Here is a 20,543-nt window from a genome sequence, read left to right as displayed (position 1 = left end):
ATCCAATAAGCATTGGGCCTGGCAAAGTAAAACCTTGAATAAAATCTAAAAAGGTTTTAACCAACAATAAGTTCATAAATCCAACTAAATGAACCACAGATAAGGCCAAGTTTGGTGGCACGTATCTTTGATCACAGCAGAGATGGGATCTCTGTGAGTCTGAGGCCAGCCTGATCTACAGAGCAAGTTCTAGGACAGGTTCTAAAGTTATAGAGTAACCCTGTACCAAAAACAAACAAAACAAAAAAAGTACTATATTCATGTATCACATTGTTTATGGTGGTCAGGAGACAATGCTCAAGATTAGCTCTTTCCTTCCACCCTGAGGTTCCCAGGACTGAACAAGTAATCAGGCTTGGCAACAAACATTTTCACCCAGTAAGCCATCTCCCCAGTCACCTGCCCTTGTTGCAGCTGTTGCTTTTCTTTCTTCAAGACAGCTTCTCACTGTGCAGCTCCAGCGGGCCTGGAACTCACTCTGTAAACCAGGCTGGCCTTGAATTCAGAGATCTGCCTGCTTCTGCCTCACAAGTGCTGGGATTAAAGGTATGTGTCACTAGTGCCTCTTCCTTCTTAATACATCACTCTCCCATGACTCTGATGATGTTACTCTATGCTTTTACTTTCTCAAACTATTCCTCTTCAGTCTGTTTTCTGGCTATATAATTACTCTCTTTTAAAAAAATTGTCAGGTGGGGAAGTATCTCAAAGGTTAAGAGCACTGGCTGCTCTTCCAGAGGTCCTGAGTTCAATTCCCAGCAGCCACATAGTGGTTCACAACCATCTATGATGAGACCTGGTGACCTCTTCTGGCCTGCAGGCATACGTGCAGGCAGAACACTGTACATAATAAATAAACTTGTAAATAATTGTCTCTAGCTTGTTTCCCTTCTAATTTCAAATCTCACCTTCATTGATTACTCTGTCTGACAATGAAGTCAACCACAGTATGGTCTTTGCATGTGTCAGAGTTATTGCATCTTCCCCCAAATTGCTGGGTTTGTTTTTTTGTTCCCTCCCCTGGGGACACCTATCTGGCTGGCGATTTTTAATCCTTCAGCTCTCAGGGATCATCACCTCAAAAGTCCTCCTTAAACTCCTTCCCGTATTCACCAGCACATCATGCTCCCTGTGCAGTATTTCACAGGCTATGAAGTCATTTCATTTCACTTCTTTTTTTTTTTTTAATGAGCTTATTTCGTCTTCCTAAGTTCACTCCCTTTCTCTCACCAAGAATAAAAACATGACAAGAGGGCATATCATGTCGTCATTTTCTTTGCCTAGAAGAGCACTTGAACACCGTCAGAACTCAACAAATGTTAAGTGATTAAGCAATAAATCTTCAATTCAATGCTGAATACCTTTCACTTTTTAAAAGCCTCCTAAGTATATTTATTATCTTGTTGTTTTGAGACTGGGCCTCATATTGCCCAGGGTGGTCTCATACTCATTATGTAGCCAGGTCTGACCTTGAATTTAGGACCCTCATAGGATTCTGCTGAGATTATAGGCATGCATCAGCACACCTGATCCCAAGAATCAAACTCAGGCAGGGTGGTGGTGCCACACTCAGGAGGCAGAGGCAGGCATATCTCTGTAAATTCCAGGAAAGCCAGGGCTACACAGAGAAATCTTGTCTTGAAAAACAAAAAATGCAAAATGAAAGAAAAAGAATCAAATTTGGGTCTCTTAAATGCTAGACAAGCACTCCTCAACTGAGCTACATCCCCAACCTGTTTCTTCTTTTAAAATATAGCCACAACTTCTCTCCACTTACCTACAATATTAAATAGAAACTCCAAATTTTAAAATTCAAGGCTCTCTAAGCTCCCAAACCTTCTATCCCCTACCCGTCCTCTTAACAAACTTCCCATAGCCAGAATCCAAGCCAAATGGAGCTGCATCACACAAAAAATGGCTCTAACTTCTCACTCCACCTTCCCTTGCTGCTAGTGTTATTTACTTTTACAACACATATCCCTGATTCTACATATAAAATATAATTTCTTCCATAAAGTCAGCTTTCAATATGCCCTTAACGGTAGACCTCTTTTCTTTCCCTGAAGCATATTTTTTGAAATTCTATTACTTTAACTCTTGTTCAATATGGCTTTCTTGTTTCTTTTGCCTTCACCTGCCTAAGTGGTCCTTTAGGCAAAACTTGTCTTGCTAGTCTGTCAGCACTGGAGAAGCAGCCGAGGGTCCTCATTTATATTAAGCAAGTACTCCATCACTAAGCTGTATGACCATCTGATTTTTTTTATTTGTATGGGTGTTTGCCTGAATGTATATCTGTGCACCATGTGTGCTCATACAAGCCAGAAGAGAACACCAGATACCCTGGAACTAGAGTTACAGATAATGATTGTGAGCTGCCATGTGGGTGATGAGAACTGAACTCAGGCTCTCTAGAACAGTCAGTGCTCTTAACTACTGAGCCATCTCTCCAGTCCCCCTACCCTTCACTTCTTATTTTGAGATAGTCTCAGTAAGTTACCCTGGTAAGGGTGAATTTATAATTCTGCCTTTGCTTCCTGGGTGGGAGTTAAAAGAGACAAAAGATTTAACTTGTTTGATGACCTGTGTAATTAAGTATCACTGAGATTATTTATTAAACTGAATTAAGTCCATCATTTGTCTGCCTAGCAAAACCAATAAAGGGATAGTTCAAATGTCATTTCATCTGAGAAAACTACCCTGTTCTCTCATTTAATCTATCTTCTATCTAATATTTACTGAAAACCAACTATCTGACAATCTTTTCTAGATAGATAAAAACCTTAAAGCATTCTTGCCAATATCTATCAACTAATGAATAAATAGTGAAAATATATCATATGCACATACCAGAATATTATTGGAAATTTAATTTAATATCTATCAACTAATGAATAAATAGTGAAAATATATCATATGCACACACCAGAATATTATTGGAAATTTAATTTAATATCTATCAACTAATGAATAAATAGTGAAAATATATCATATGCACATACCAGAATATTATTGGAAATTTAATTTAATATCTATCAACTAATGAATAAATAGTGAAAATATATCATATGCACACACCAGAATATTATTGGAAATTTAATTTAATATCTATCAACTAATGAATAAATAGTGAAAATATATCATATGCACACACCAGAATATTATTGGAAATTTAATTTAATATCTATCAACTAATGAATAAATAGTGAAAATATATCATATGCACACACCAGAATATTATTGGATATTTAATTTAATATCTATCAACTAATGAATAAATAGTGAAAATATATCATATGCACATACCAGAATATTATTGGAAATTTAATTTAATATCTATCAACTAATGAATAAATAGTGAAAATATATCATATGCACACACCAGAATATTATTGGAAATTTAATTTAATATCTATCAACTAATGAATAAATAGTGAAAATATATCATATGCACACACCAGAATATTATTGGATATTTAATTTAATATCTATCAACTAATGAATAAATAGTGAAAATATATCATATGCACACACCAGAATATTATTGGAAATTTAATTCCAATCCATGCTGTAACATGCATGAGCCTGAAAGACATTAAACTGGAGAATGATAAGACACAGAAGGGTAAATCCTATATGATTTTATTTATGAGGCCCTAAAATATTAAAATTTAGAGATAGAAAGTAGAACAATAGTTACAGGGGTTAAAAAGAAGGAGCTGGGCATGGTGGCACACACATTTAGTATGACTACTTGGGAGGCAGAGGCAGGCATATCTCTGTGAGTTCAAGAACAGCCTGTTCTACACAGCAAGTTCCAGTACAGCCATGGGTATATAGAGAGACCTTGTCTCCAAACAAACAAACAAGCCAAAGAAAAACAAAGAGAAAGATGGGGAAATTGGATGAGTTCTAATGAAACAATTAAGATATAAGGTGTATTTGTTTCTCCTACTCCACAATTATACACTAGGATTATAAACTCCTCAGGGTAAAGTCATGTCTGAAGTCAATATTCCCAATCCTAGAAACAATACCCAATGCAAAGATAATCTTCTAAATTTAATTACTGTTCAAAATAGACTAAGCTATTCAAGGAATTCCTACATCTAGAGAAACCCATGTAAACTAGGAAATATTGAATATTCCTTTAATTTTTGAAAAATTATTTTATTATTATAGCTGGGTATAGTGGTACACACCTTTAATTCCAGCACTCAGGAGGCAGAGGCAAGCAGATCTCTGTAAGTTCAAGACCAGCCTGGTCTACAAAGCAAGTTCCAGAATGGCCAGAGAGTTAGAGAAATCCTGTCTCAAAAAAACAAAACAAATTTTATTATTATATGTGTACAAGTGTTTTGCTTGTATGTATTTATGTATACTCCAGCATACCAGTACCCACCAATGTCAGAAGAGGGTGCCAGATCCCCTGGGACTGGAACCTCAGATGGTTGATGTGAGCTGCCCATGGTCTTCTACAGCAGTGCTCCTAACCACCCAGACAACTCTCCAACCTAATTCCTTTTAATGTCAAATCCTAAAGGTGGTCCTAGACTAGGAGGCGCTTGTCTTTCTTTATTCCTGAAGAATACTGAAACTTCAGTTAAGTTATATAACTTTAAAAATTTATCCCATGTATGTATGTATGTATGTATTGTGTCTGTGTGTGTGTATGTGTGTGCGTGTGTGTGTGTGTGTGTGTGTGTGTGTGTGTGTGTGTGTGTGTGTGTGTTACTGAGTCTGTGGAGGTTAGAAAACAACTTGTAGTTTGAGGAGTCAGTTCTCTCCTCCCATGTATATCCTGGAGATCAAACTCAAGATCAACTTGCCAGCCCAGTTACATAACATTTATAGGCTTTACTTTTGTGCATAACACAAATAACTGTTATTTTTAGTTAGGTATGACTAAGAATCTGGGGATAGAATAGCATCTCAGTGAGATTAAACACATTTTCTAGCCCGGTGATGGTGGCACACGCCTTGAATTCCAGCACTTGGAAGGCAAAAGCAAGTGTACCTCCTTGTTGAGGCCAGCCTGCTCTACAGAGTGAGTTTCAGGGGAAAAAATTCTAGAGCCCTTCATGGTAGCACATGCCTTTAATCCCAGTACTTGGGAGGCAGAGGCAGGTGGATCTCTGAGTTCAAGGCCAGCCTCTCTAAAGTACATCAAGTTCCAGAACAGCCAGGGCTACACAGAGAAACCCTGTCTTGGGGAGAAAAAGGAAAAAAAGAAAAATTCTAGGGTCCAGTGAGATGGCTCAATAGGCAAAGGCACTGACTGCACAAACCTGGTAGCATGGTCTGCTTTACAGAGAACTGGCTCCACAGAGTTGTCCTCTGCCACACCCGCACCTCACACACAACTCTAATCCTTTAATTCCTGTACAGGAGGTCAAGGCCAGCTTTAGTCTACGTAATGAGTTCCAGTAAAGCTAAAGCCAGAGCTAAACAGTAAGACTTTGCCTCAAAGAAATAAGTAAATGGCTGGGGATACGGTGGGAGAGGGAGCATGTTTGCCTGAGATATATGAAGCCTTTAATGAATGAGAAAAATCACTAATATTACACAAACAAATAACTAAACTTTATTACAGTTAGATGGTTTTAATACTTTATTTTTATTTGAAGTATGCATATGTTTATGGAGTTCAGAAGAGGGCATCAGATCTCTGAAGCTGCAGTTATAGGCAGGTAGACCACCTGATGTGGATGCAAAGAACCACCAAAATCAGGTTCTCAAGAGCCATATCTGCTCTTAAATACTAAGCCATCTCTCCAGCCCATAAGATTCAAATGACTAAAATTAAATCTTGAAATATCTAACAAAGTTTCTCTTAACCTGCTTTTGTTTGTTTGTTTGTTTTTTCGAAACAGGTTTTCTCTGTGTAACAGTCCTAGCTATCCTAGAACTCACTTGGTAGACCTCGAACTCGCAGAGATCCACCTGCCTCAGCCTCCCAAGTGATGGGATTAAAGGCGTGCGCCACCACTGCCTGGATCTCTTAACCTGTTTTTAACAAATGTCCCATCTTTCTAAGCATAAAATTTCATATCACTACCATTTATAAAATACTAATATGTACCCATGGAAGGCACAGCACAGGCTGAGGGCTGTTTTATTGCCTACATATCCTCATCTGTCAAAATTATGCTGAGTTCTACTCCCTAGAGTCCACATTAGAAAAAATAAAGTTTTCAGAGAGTTAGACTCATTAGTAACCTTGGATTATACCCATGACATTTACTTTATTAATGAAATAAGAGAATGAGATAACATATTTCTTATTCCAAAATATTTAGAAATTTTAGCCTGTTTATTTTATTGCTACATATATTTAAAATATAAAATAGGCATCATTTTATGTTTAAATATTTTATATACAGAAAAGGGATTTTAAAGTTAAAATGTTAGCTAAACTAAAAATTACATATCTAAATTAAATAAAAAAAATGGAAAAATATATAAATATTTAAGTAAAATACAGAACTCTATACACTCATATTAGGAGGATAGCACCCAAAGGCAGCAAGGCACTTACCTCAAAGTCAATGTATAATCTCCCTGCATTTTTGTTGAGGCATCACGCACTAAGAAGGTACCATCTGGCATGTCCCGTAATTTGTCATTTACTTCTTCCCTGAAAAACAAAATTAAAGGAAACATTTGAAAAAGGAAAAAAAAATCTGGTTGTCTTCATATATTATTATCAAGATCAGCTGGAAGGTTACAATACCCTCAAGTTCCAGTGGTCACCTAGGTCCTCCCCACGAAAGCAGTTTTTGTTGTTATCTTTGGTATTCTGTAATCTAGGGAAAGACAACTTGATGTTTAACTCCTCCAGATTTCAACTGTCTGTGCAGGTCATGTTTAAAATACGCCTTCAGGGCTTTTTAGGCAGGTCTGTACATGAAGAGTTTCAAGAAAAACCCACAGCTGTTTAAGAAGGGCATTATTTTAAGCAACAGTGGCAGCTGTTACTGACATTCACAGCTATCAACACCGTGCCCTCTAATCTGAATTAATGTTAACAAATTCCTTCTGCAGTTCAGGAATTTCAGGAACAGTATTCAGTGGAATGTAGTAGAACCGTCTTTATAGTGTAGATGGCCTTTCTGCTGTGGAATATTCCTTTAACTGTGGAAACGTGTGTTACATTTGTTTAGCTGTATTTGTTTAATTATGAGGTGGTTGCATTTGTTTCACCTTGCCTGCCCAAAGCACCTGATTAGTCTAATAAAAAGTTGAGTGGCCAATAGCTAGGCAGAAGAGGGATAGGTGAAGCTGGCAGACAGAGAGAATAAGCAGGAGGAGAAATCTAGGCTAGAGAAGGAGGAGAAGAGAATGAGAAGGCCAGAATCCAAGCAGCCACCAGACAGACAGACATAAAAGCAGTAAAAGTAGATGTACAGAAAGGAAGAAAGGTAAAAAGCCCAGAGACAAAACAGAGATGAAGAGAAATAGGTTAAATTATACTAAGAGCCAGTGGGACAAGCATAAGATAAGGCTGAGCAGCCGGGCAGTAGTGGCACACTAGTTCCAGAACAGACGCCAAAGCTACAGACAAACCTCGTATCGAAAACAAAACAAAAAAATAAAACCACAAAAAGATAAGGCTGAGCATTTGTAACTACTAAGAGGTCTGCCAGGTGGTGGCGGTGCATGCCTTTAATCCTAGCACTGGGGAGGCAGAGGTAGGTGGATCTCTTTGAGTTCAAGGCTAGCCTGGTCTACAGAGCAAGTTCCAGGCTCCAAAGCTGGAACTGGACAAACCCTGTTTCGAAAAACCAAAAAAAAAAAATTATAATTACACAGCAACATTAATTTGGGGGCTGGAGAGATGGCTCAGTGGTCAAGGGCACTCACCACTCTTCCAGAGGACCCAGTTCAATTCCCAGCACCCACATGGCAGCTCACAAATGTCTATTACTCCTAAGATCTGACAGCCTCATAAAGACATACATGCAGACAAAACACCATAGCACATAAAATTAAAAAATAAATAATTTTTTTAAAGAAAGCAATCTCTGTGACATGATTTGGGAGCTGATTGGTGGCCTAAAAAAGAAAGCCTGTTGTGCCTATAAGTTTTTAAAAACACACTTACTGTGTAATACTAAAAATTGGTCTACTGAATTTTAATATGAAATGTATTAAGTCCTTTTCAAAAGTTAAACACAAGAGTAACAAACTATTTAGCAATTCTACTTCTGGGTAAATATCCAAAATTATCAAAAACAAGAACTTAAGCAGATATTTATTTATAAATAATATTTATAACAGCATCATGTGCAACAGCACAAAAGCTAAAACGAATAACTACTGCCTACCAAATGTCCACAAAATCATCACATTCAGATGATGAACAAACATGACATTTACAAGTATTGGGATATATTTAGCCTTAAAAGTAAATGAAATGCTGACACATGAATAACTATGAAGATATCTGACATAAATGAACTCGGTCATAAATGTAGACTATTATTTAGTCCCACTGTAAGACTTTAAGACAATCCTGAAGCCATTTTTGACAATTCTGAATCCTCTCAGCCTCTGTGCCATAGTGCTTCCCCTCCTCCCCTGGGAACCAAGGACCTAACAGCTACACTTGCACGTACTCAGTTCCTGAACAATTACCCATATACGTATGCTTTGGTTCGGTCCCCTGGGAAACGGGGTCAAAATGACCTCTTACCTCATCTGATCTGGCAACAGCTCTCCAGTCAATTATTGGTAATAGCCCTTTCAAATAAGCCAATCGGAATAGTCAAAGAACAACCCCCCTTGCTTCTGTGGCCCCTTTAAAAGTAGACTGTACCCGCTATTCGAGGTCCCTTGGCTTCCCGAATGCTGGGGGACCCTGTCATGACAGAATTAATAAAATCCTCATGCTTTTGCATCGGCTGTGGTGTGTGAGATGGTCTCTGGGGGTGACTCCTTCTCGGTGTTTGGACGCTAGAGTCCAACACCACTACCTATAATAGTTGAATTCACAAAGAAAAAGTAAAAGCCTGGTTAGGAAGAGCTCAGGAAAAGAAGGGTGTTTTTGTTTTAGCAGGCAGAGTTTAAGTTAGAAAGATGTAAGTGTTGAGAAGACAGATGGTAATCATGTGGGTAACAGAGTGGATGTACCCAATACAAAGAAAAGATACACTTAAGATGGTATAAGTAAAAAAGAAATGGGATGGGTACCATTCGACTGGTGGTATAGTAGGGCACTATAGCATCAAACTGGAGCCTGCTTTGACATAACAGTCAGAGTTGAAAAAGGAAAAAGGAAATACGCTAGATATTAGGTGTTGTGGTGCAAGCCTGTAAACGGCCACTCAGGAGGTGGGTGGGGAAATAAGTCAAAGTCACAGGGTCTACAGAGTCCTAGTCAGACTGAACTTACACAGGGAGACTCTGTCTCAAAAAAACCAACAACAAAACCATTAAAGAGACCCATTAAACTCTAATGAGAAAAAATATAAATGAAAGATTAAATTAATTAATTTAATTAATATTAAAATTAAGAAAAATGCCAGGCAGTGGTGGCACACGCCTTTAATCCCAGCACTAGGGAGGCAGAGCAGGTGGATCTCTGAGTTCAAGGTCAGCCTACTCAATAGAGTTAGTTCCAGAACAGGCTCCATAGCTACTGAGAAACGCTGTCTCAAAAAACCAAAAAAAGAAAAAGAAAAAAATGTACGAGTATACATATATTCCCTCTCTGTATTCAAAATTATCTAAGTTTACATTTTATACAAAAAGCAGATCTGTCTTGGATGTCTATTTCAGAGAATAAGCTATATAAAGAAATTACAAAAAGAAGCTATGAATTTGAAAGTGAGCATGGAAGGATACATGGGAGTCTGGAGGGAGGAAAGGGAAGGAAGAAATGATGTAGTCTCAAAAATGAAAAGAAATAATTTTTAAAAAGCTGCTTCAAACCAGGTGTATTGGTGTCCACCTCTAGTCCCAGCACCTGGGAGGCAGAGACAGGCAGATCTCTGCATTTGAGAACAGTTTGGTCTAAAGAACGAGTTCCAGGACAGCCAGAGCTGCATAGCAGGACCTGTCTCAAAAAAAATGAAAACAAAAAACAAGCAAAAAGTATTGCATCACGCTGGACATTGGTGGCGCATGCCTTTAATCACAGCACTTGGGAGGCAGAGGTAGGCAGAGCTCTGTGAGTTTGAGGCCAGCCTGGTCTATGAAGCCAATTCCAGGTCAGCCAGAACTGTTAAACAGAGAGAACCTGTCTTGAAAAATCAATCAATCAATCAAACAAACAAAAAAACAAAAACAAAACTGCATCAAAATCACCTAATGATGGGTATGGTGGAGCTTTCCCATAACCCTAGCGCTAAGAAGACTGGGGCAAGAGATCAAGTTTGAGATGGTCAATCAGGTCAGCACTGATTACAAAGCAAGACTCTGCCCCAAAGATTCTTGGGCTCCACCTCAACTGATGCCCATGGAAAAATTTTAGACCCCCTGCCTTAGAAACAAGGCAAAGGGGCTAAGCCAGGTGGTACAGGCTGAGCAGGACCCCAAATTCAAGGTCTGACTGGGCTACAAAGAGAAGGCAAGGAACGCCAGGTGTGGTGACACATGGAGGCAGAGGCGGATCTCCTTGACTAACATGGAGTTTGGGCCAACCAGACTGCAGAATGAGAGCCTGCCTGTGTAGCTTTGTAGACCAGACTGGCACAGAGATCCGCCTGCTTCTGCCTTCTGAGTGCTGGGATTAAAGGTGTGTGCCACCATCGCCCAGCCTAAAGGCTCTTTTTAAAAAAATGTGTGTGTCATGTGCACGTGTGACATCATGTAATAATAGGTATGAGAAGGTCAAGGGACAACTTGTGGAGTCAGTTTTCTTCTTCCACCATGAGAATCCAGGGAATTTAACTCAGGTAATGAGGCTTGGCCACAAGCACCTTTAAACCTCTGAGCCATCTTACCAACCCCTAAATACACTTTTGGAGGGTTCTATACACAATTCTTAAAATGGTAATCTTTAAATGAAAACCACTAGAGCATTAAAATGTCTAACTACTAACTCTCAGAACCAATGAAAAACACTGCATTCAATTAGGTAGCATCTTAGTTACCTGGAAATGTCTCCCCAGTACCATTCTGCATCTTGTAGAGAAATGAAACTGTCCTTCGTTCCATTTGTAACTGAGGATGTCATTGGCTTCGGTGGCTTTGGTGGAAGAGCTAGAAGAGAAATGTACATTATTTTGTATATGCCAACTATTCATTTTCGAATTTCCTCACCCAAGAACAGCTCCTTAACCGATATGCAATAAGATTCCAACAACTACCAGTCAACCCAGCTGTCATATTAATGTTAGCCAGGGGACTTCTGAAACACTATCAATAGTCGCCTGAAAAGTAAAGGATTCTCCTCCTCATAAGATACCTTCTACTCCAGCTGGGCCGTGACGGCGCACTTTAATCCCAGCACTTGGGAGGCAGAGGCAGGCAGGTGAGATCAAGGTCAGCCAGTTCTACAAGAGCTAGTTCCAGGCCAGCTCCAAAACTACAAAGAAACCCTGTCTCGAAAAACCAAAAAGAAAAGAAAAATGAAAAGTAAAAGAAAATTCCATGAGACACTATTTTGTGGTAATTCTAACTAAAAAGACAGAGCAGGAAATAAGTGAAGACAGGAGGAAGGCACACCTCTGTACTACAGCTAGGGATATAAGACAATGAGCTTCTTAAACAACAGCCTGGCTTCCTCAAAAGCTAAGCAGACACCTGGTGGCTCAACAATTTTACATATTCAAGAAAAATGAAATATATCCACAGAAAAACCTGTATATAATGTTCATATCTGAACAACTTGTAATCACCCAAAGTGGAAATAACAAGCGTTTATATCAGGAGATGCGGCAAGTTGTAATTTATATCTGCATAAGACAATATTATTCAACAGTGAAAGTAATGAAGCAGTGATTACAGAATAGAGCATAGATGGGTTGAAACTTAAAAACTTAAACTTGAAAAGCTAATCGTGATCACATTATTGTTAGATCCAAAGGGAAGTCCATTTCCCTGAATTCCAAAAGAAAGAAGGAGCTGTGTCTATTCGCATACCAAAGCACACGCTGGCTTCCAGGCTCCCTCAGTATTACAAGTCCTGTCACATGCTTCAAGGTCCATGCTGGCCTCCTAGCCCTGCTCACCTGCTCTCCTACTATAAACTCACTCCAGCTCAGGAGCTTTCCTCTCCCTACTACTCATTCTCCTTATAACCCTGCTATTTCCGCCATGTTCCCTCTTCTTTTTTGACCTCCCCATTGTCCATTGCTGTCTCTATCCTCCCCTTCTCTCTGCCCCCCCCCCATAGACCTGTTCCTGCTTCTCTCATGGCCAGGTCCAGTTTGCTAGTATGTTCAATCTACTGTTTTTCTCTCTCTGCTCTGAACTCTTCTAGGTCCCTCTGGCTGTTCTCTCTTATATCTAAAATAAAAACCCTCCACTTAACCATGCCATAAAGTGTCATGTCGTCTGATGCCAAGACACCCAGGAGGCATTAGCAGGTCCTTCCCAAAGGGGCCCGGCATCTCCTAACTGAACCAAACTGCTAATTTGGCTTTGGGTCATCTGTGTAGGCTGTCTTCTGCCTCCCATCATACTGGACTCCAGACTTTAGAGTCTGCCTCTTCAACCACTTCCTCCCTCCAGCTGCCTAGGACTAAGGTTAAGTGTCGCCTGATCTTTGATAAAGAAGCAAAAAGTATCAAATGGAAAAAAGAAAGCATATTTAACAAGTGGTGCTGGCATAACTGGATATCAACATGTAGAAGAATGAAAATAGACCATATCTATCACCATGCACAAAACTCAAGTCCAGATGGATCAAAGGCTTCAACATAAAGCCAGCCACACTGAACCTTATAGGAGAGAAAGTGGGAAGTACGCATTGGCACAGGGAACCACTTCCTAAATATAACCCAGCAGCACAGACACTGAGAAAAACAATTAATAAATGGGACCTCCTGAAACTGTAAAGCAAAGGACATGGTAAACAAGACAAAATGACAGCCTACAGAATAGGAAAAGAAGCCGGGTGGTGGTGGCCCACGCCTTTAATCCCAGAACTCGGGAGGCAGAGGCAGGCAGATCTCTGTGAGTTTGAGGCCAGCCTGGTCTAGAAGAGCTAGTTTCAGGACAGGAACCAAAAAAGCTACGGAGAAACCCTGTCTCGAAAATAAAAAAAAAAAAAACAGAATGGGAAAAAAATCTTCACTAACCCCACATCAGACAGAGGTCTGAGCTCCAAAATATACAAAGAACTCAAGAAATTAGACACCAAAAGAACACATAATCCAATAAAAAAAATGGAGTACAGACCTAAACAGAGAACTCTCAACAGAGGAATCTAAAATGGCTGAAAGAACATTTAAGGAAATGTTCAACATCCTTAGTCATGAGAGAAAAGCAAATCAAAACAACTCTGAGATTCCATCTTATACCTGTAAGAATGGCCAAGATCAAAAACACTGATGACAACTTATGCTGGAGAGGTTGTGGGGAAAAGGGAACACTTCTGAATGCTGGTGGGAATGCAAGCTGGTACAGCCCCTTTGGATGTCAGTGTGGTGATTTCTCAGAAAATTACGAAACAACCTTCCTCAAGGCCCAATTATACCACTTTGGGTATATATCCAAAGGATGCTCAATCATGCCATAAGGACATATGCTCAGCTATGTTCGTAGCAGCTTTGTTTGTCATAGCCAGAACCTGGAAACAACCTAAATGCCCTTTGATCGAAGAATGGATAAGAAAAATATGGTACATTTACACAATGGAGTACTACACAGCAGAAAAATATAACGACAGCTTGAATTTTGCAGGCAAATGGATGGAGCTAGAAAACATTATTTTGAGTGAGGTAACCCAGACACAGAAAGAAAATTATCACATGTACTCACTCATAGGTGTTTTTTTTAACATAAAGCAAAGAAAGCCAGCCTACAAAACAAAATCCCAGAGAACTTAGACAACAACGAGGACACTAAGAGAGGCTCACATAGATCTAATCTACATAAGAAGTAAAAAGTATAAAAAGACAAGATCTACTGAGTAAATTGGGAGCGTGGGGACAATGGAGGAGGGTTGAAGGGGGAGGGGAGAGGCAGGGAGAGGAGCAGAGAAAAATGTAGAGCTCAACAAATATCAATAAAAAACAATCAAAAAAATTATATTTCATAGTTTGGATCTTCAACTTAGAAATAATTAATTTGAACTAATGTGATTGTTTAATAATAAAGAATGAAAAGCAGAACAGTTGTAAAATATCTGTAGTATTTGAATGAAACTGGCCTCCATAGGTTCATATACTTGAATTCTTGGCCCTCCAGTTGGCAGAACTACATGGGAAGAATAAAGAGTTGTGGCCTTGTTGGAAGAGGTGTGACACTGGGGTAGGTGTTGAAGTTTTAAAAGCTAAACTGTTCCCTTGTGCTCTTGCTCTATGTCCTGTTTGTAGATGGGACACAAGCTCTCAGCTAGTGCTCCAGTGTCATGCCTGCTGCCTGCCTATTGCCATGTCCCCACCATGAAAAACATGGACCTACCTTCTGAAACCGTAAGCCCAAATAAACTCTTTCTTCTATAAGTTGCCTTGGACATAATGTTTTCACACCAACAGAAAAGTAACTAAGGCAATGTATTAATATTTTCAAAGAGCTTTATGTACAATATTAAAATCATGCATGAGTAAGAAGGGTTTTCATAGTTTTGGTTTTCACAAAGCAAACTAATGATTTTTTCTTAAATATTGTGTTTGCATGTGTGCCTTAGTGTATATGTGTACCACATGGGTGGTGAAGAAGCCTGTACAGGTTAGAAGAAATGCTGGATCCCTGGACTGGAGTTAGAGATGGTTGTGGGCCACATGCTACTGCTGGAAACTGAACCAAATCCTCTGCAAAAGCAACAAGTGTCTTCAACTGTTAAGTCAGCTCTCCAGCCCCCCAAAACACTCAACGTTATGAAAAGTTCCTCAATATGATTTTAGAGTCCATATTTCAACTAACCTTTAGGAAAACTATAATTTGGAAAGTTTTGTGTGGTATCAAGGAGAAATTTAATTAAATTAACCATTAAAATATAGTACTTTTTTGCAACTAGTTAGCTATCTGTATGAAGCTGGATGTTCTTCAAAGATTTCAATAAAAGCCATGCATATAGGCACACACTACCCAGGACACTGAACTAAAGCAATAGGCTCATGAATTTGAGGCCATACGAGTATATATGAGACTTCTCAAATAATTGGGGGGCTGGAGTAATGGCTCAGTGGTTAAGAACACTGGCTGCTTTTCCAGAGGACCTGGTTTTGATTCCCAGCCCACACAGTAACTCACAACTCTCAGTTACTTCAGTTCCAGGGAATCCAATGTCCTCATCTAGCCTCGTGGACACAGGCACACAACGTGGTACTTCCCAGCACTTGGATCTCTGTAAGTTCAAGGCCAGCCTGGTCTACAGAGCGAGTTCCAGGACAGGCTCCAAAGCTACAGAGAAACCCTGTCTCAAAAAAGAGAAAAGAAGCCGGGCGGTGGTGGCGCACGCCTTTAATCCCAGCACTCGGGAGGCAGAGGCAGGCGGATCTCTGAGAGTTCGAGGCCAGCCTGGTCTACAAGAGCTAGTTCCAGGACAGGATCCAAAACCACAGAGAAACCCTGTCTCGAAAAAAAAAATGAAAAAAAAAATTCTTAGCTAGGCCTGGTGATGCAGGCCTGTAGTCCAGCATTTAACAGGCTTTAGCAAGAGAATTCAGAATTCCAGGCCTGGGCTAGATAGTAAGAGCCTGTTTAAAAAACAAAGCATATTTACCCTTCAAACAGTAAACCCTTTCACCCACAAAAGTCCTTAATATGAAAAACCCTCAGCTTAAGAAAATGTTAAAGGGGGCTGGAGAGATGGCTCAGTGGTTAAGAGCATTGCCTGCTCTTCCAAAGGTCCTGAGTTCAATTCCCGGCAACCACATGGTGGCTCACAACCATCTGGAATGAGGTCTGGTGCCCTCTTCTGGCCTGCAGACATACACACAGACAGAATATTGTATACATAATAAATAAATAAATAAATAAATAAATAAATAAATAAATAAATAAAAGAAAATGTTAAAATGGGCTGGAGAAATGGCTCAGTGGTTAAGAGCATTGCCTGCTCTTCCAAAGGTCCTGAGTTCAATTCCCAGCAACCATATGGTGGCTCACAACCATCTGTAATGGGGTCTGGTGCCCTCTTCTGGCCTGCAGACATACACACAGACAGAATATTGTATACATAATAAATAAATATTAAAAAAAAAAGAAAATGTTAAAATTAAGAAGAAAAAAAAAAGAAAGAAAATTTTCCATTCACTTCTCAGTTGTACAGAACTAGAATACTAAGGCTACTTAAACATAAAGAAACTAAAGGATTATCCACTATAAATTTCATCAAAAGCAAATGAATTATCAATAAAAGACACACCGAAAACCCGAAATGTTTTTGTCAAATGATAAATTCCAGTACAAAGTTTTAGTCATGGTATTACTACTGATCATGTAGTAGAACCATATTCTGAATTTCTGAAAACATGACATCAACTTTACTAATCACTGTTAAGAAACAAACAAACAAAAAACCTCATACATATATTTGTAAATAACTTGGTAATATTGCCTAGTCTAAAAAGCAAGTTCTAGCCAAGAGGTGGTAGTGCACGCTTTTAATTCCAGCATGCAGGAGGCAGAGGCAGGCAGATCTCTGTGAGTTCAAGGTCAGCCTGTTCTACAAGAGCTAGTTCCAGGACAGGTTTAAAAACTACAGAAAACTCTGTCTCAAAAAACCAAAAAAAAAAATAAATAAAACATAATAATAGTAATAATAAGCAAGTTCTAGGACAATCTGGACTGTTACACAGAGAAACTGTCTCAAAAAAACAAAAAGAAAAAAGAAAAAGAATTAGGTATTATAAAAGGTTCAAAATGTAAAAGTAATAAAATAAAATAAGCTTTTAAAATATATTCCCTAAACGAAAACAATTTTATTTTAAAGGGAGAAAAAAAAACTCCAACAAATTAGAAGAAAAAAAACTGCTTAATCAAGTTACTCAGGGAGAAAGGGAAGCTATAGCAAAATAAAATATGTTATTTTAATTAAATTTTCAACTCTTTGAAAGCTGAAAAACAAAACTGTAGAAACAGAAGAAACAAAAAAAATATTCATCTTTCTAAGAGAAAAAAAGACAGCTTTAATCAACTTGTTTTACAAAGACAATGATTAAACACAATCTTCCTCAGCATCAGTGAGCTGCCACATCCAATCCAGACTTCACTGAACACATGGCATGCAGCATGACTTACAGAACAATGTTGTTCATGCATGGACAAACGGAATTCCCCCTGGCGGAAAGATTTCTGCTCCTTCATAACACTAACCTGTCTTATGCCCCAAACAGTCTGCTTTATGAACTAAATCCCAATCCCTCATCAGATGTTGCTGGCAACACTAATCTCAGAGTGAAGATATTAAAAGCCAATCACTACACAGAATGTGTACTGTAGGTTAGTGACTTCAAGGCAGAAATCTGTGGTTTCTGGCAGGCAGTTTGGTTGAGCTTCTGGCTCAACAAAACTAAAGTATCATTTTATCTGTTTTTAAAAAATTACTTATTCTTATATGTGCATTGATGTTTTGTATGTATGTCTGTGTGAGGGTGTCAGATCTTGGAGTTACAGACAGTTGTAAACTCCCATGTGGGAGCTAGGAATTGAACCTAGGTCCTCTGGAAGAGCAGTCAATGCTCTTAACTGTTAAGCCATCTCTCCAGCCCCTCATTTTATCTTTGAAGACATTTGTTTTCTTTTTTTGTTTGTTTGTTTTTCGAGACAGGGTTTCTCTGTGGCTTTGGAACCTGTCTTGGAACTAGCTCTTGTAGACCAGGCTGGCCTCAAACTCACAGAGAGATGAAAGGCAACATTTATTTTCTTTAAATTGAATTTTTTCTTTCTTTTCTTTTGAGACAGGGTCTTTCAACATCCTAGACTGTCCTTGAACACAGATAGCCAAGGAGAATCTTTATTTACATGGTTTGTTTTTTTTTTTTTGAGACACGGTCTCATTTTGTGGTCACAGCTGGCCTAGAACTCACTATGCAGACAGCTGGCCTCGCACTCAAGAGATCCAACTGCCTCTGCCTCCAAGTGCTGAAATTAAAAAATGGATGTCATCAACACATCTTATTTTTTCTTTTAATATATGTCTTTTTAAAAGACTACTTCATGGTGCTGAAGAGATGATTTGGGGATTAAAAGTGCCCTGAGCCAGTTGTGATGGTATGCACCTTTAATCCTCACACTAAGGAAATAGAGGCAGGCCAATCTCTGTTAGTTCAAGACCAGCCTGCTCAACAGATGAGTTCAGGGACAGCCAGGGCTTAAAATAAATAAATGAATGAATGAATGAATGAATGAATGAATGTGCTTACTTTTCTTACAGAGAATCAAAACTTAGTTCCCAGCACCTACATGGTAGCTCATGGCTACTGCCTGTAACAACTCCAGTTCCAGGGGGATTCTATACCCTCTTCTGGTTTCCACAGGCTCCTGAATACAAGGCGCGTATAACTTATAAAGGCTCACTCTTACACAGAAATAAAAAATAAATAAAATATTTTAAAACATTTTAAAGACTATCTCATACTTTAAAATGAACAATAATTTCAACAATTAGGAGAAAAAAAACCCAGCACCTACAGGGTGAGGCAAGAGAATCGTGAATTTGAAGCCAGCCTGAGCTATTTTGAGAACATGTCTCAAAAAATAAAGAAAAATAGTTGTTTACAAAACCAGAGCTAGGGGACTGGTAGATTCTGCCTAGCACTTAAGAGGTGAAAGCAACAGGATCTGAAAGTCAAGGTCACCTTGAACTACATGAGGGAAAAAAATCATATAAACAAAAAAATGGCAACCAGGAATAAGGGGTGGGAGAAAAGATGGGTAAGGGGGCTCGGCATGGTGGTAGTTAATCCCAGCACTCGGGAGACAGAGGCAGGCCTAGCTCTGTGAGTTCAAGGCCAGGCTGGTCTACAAGTGTTAGTTCCAGGAAAGGCTCCAAAACTACAGAGAATCCCTGTCTCCTCGCCCCCACCAAAAAAAAAGAGATGGGTAAAGGGTGTAATGTTTCAGAAGTTAGCTTTCTTAGTCCATTCGATTCTTTTTATCTTAACAGATAAGTTCTAATAAGGTGTATCAAATATCCATTGAAGGTATAATCCACTCAACGGAGACTTATCTAAAAACTGGGTAGATTAACAATGGTGACTTCTTTTTCCCATTTATTTATCTGTGTGTACTGTCCTGGCACAAAGGTCAGAGAATAGCCCACAGGAATTGGCTCTCTCCCTCCACCATGTTCAAATTATATTATCAGGCTTGGTGGCAAACGCCTTCACCCTCTGAACCATCTCCCATCCATGGTGACTACTTCTTAAAGAAAACTTATGGAGATGATAATCATAGGCACCTCAAAACATAAATCCACAAACAGCAATCCCTACTTTAATTATTAGTAGAGTACACCATTCTTATCAAATCCTATGAATTAATGTAAAATGCTTTATATTCAAAAATGTCCCTTCCAAATATAAAAGTACCAAGGACAAGCTGTATTTGGTGGTACACACCTTAAACCCCAGCACTCTAGAGGCTGGGGCAGATGAATTTCTTGAGTTTGAGGCCAATCTGGTCTACACAGTGAGCTCCTGGCCAGTCAGGAGTACACAGTGAGACTCTGCCTGTGGTATATGTATTCAAATGTATGCAAGAATATATGAGTAGCCATGCATATATGTGGATGAAGACTAACATCAAAGTTTTCTCCAAAAATTTCCAGTTTCTTTTCTTTTGGGGTTTTTTTGAGACAGGGTTTCTTTGTGTAGCCCTGTCTGTCCTGGAACTTTCTCTGTACACCAAGTTGGCCTTGAACTCACAGAGATCTGCTTGCGTCAGCCTCCTGAGTACTAGGATTAAAGGCATGCGCCACCACTGCCCGGCTCTACTATATTTTTTCTGTTTTTTTTTTCATTTTTTGATTTTTGTTCTTATTTATTGGTGTTTAGGCTCCATGCAGGTCCTTCCAGTATGTGCATGTGGTGCCTGTAGAGTCCAGAAGAAAGCATCAGATCCCCAGGAACTGTCTGTAGTTACAGACAGTTGCTAGCGTCCACACAGGTGCTGGAAATCCAACGCCAGGGTCCTCTAGAGCAGTCAGTAAGGACTTTTAACGCTGAAGCCATCTCTTCAGCGTCTCCAACTTATTGAGGCAGGGGCTTTCAAATGGACCCAGAGCTGTCTGATAATGACACAGGCACCTTGGTCCAGGAATCCCATCTCTGCCTTCCAAGGGCTATAGAATCACAGGTGGAGCAAGACACCTGCCCTAAACCTCTTGTTGCATGCAAGTGTTTGCCCACTGAGCCATGTCTTCAGTCCTTACACTTCATTTTCATCACCAATAAAGTATTACTAATAATTCCTATGAAATGACTGCT

At 39.2% G+C, this 20,543-nt stretch overlaps 1 protein-coding gene across 6 annotated transcripts in view; it reads right to left on the bottom strand.

Annotated features, from left to right (window-relative positions):
• Positions 1–20,543, bottom strand: part of Pik3r3 (phosphoinositide-3-kinase regulatory subunit 3) — a 75,765-nt gene that overhangs the window by 34,056 nt on the left and 21,166 nt on the right. For 4 of the 6 annotated variants that reach the window (XM_075946963.1, XM_075946964.1, XM_075946965.1 and 1 more), the window contains 2 exons: positions 11,094–11,202; positions 6,536–6,634 (listed from right to left, as the gene is read on the bottom strand). In XM_075946963.1, coding sequence (XP_075803078.1) covers positions 6,536–6,634; positions 11,094–11,202 — 208 coding nt within the window. Of the gene's footprint in view, positions 1–3,531; positions 3,598–6,535; positions 6,635–11,093; positions 11,203–20,543 lie in introns of all 6 variants that reach the window. The other 2 variants (XM_075946962.1, XM_075946966.1) reach the window with 1 other exon arrangement.

The sequence above is a fragment of the Microtus pennsylvanicus genome, chromosome 13 (genome assembly GCF_037038515.1).
Source record: "Microtus pennsylvanicus isolate mMicPen1 chromosome 13, mMicPen1.hap1, whole genome shotgun sequence".
Lineage (NCBI taxonomy): Eukaryota > Metazoa > Chordata > Mammalia > Rodentia > Cricetidae > Microtus > Microtus pennsylvanicus.
Note: the sequence above shows the minus strand (reverse complement) of the source record. Positions and strands in the feature narration are given on the sequence as shown.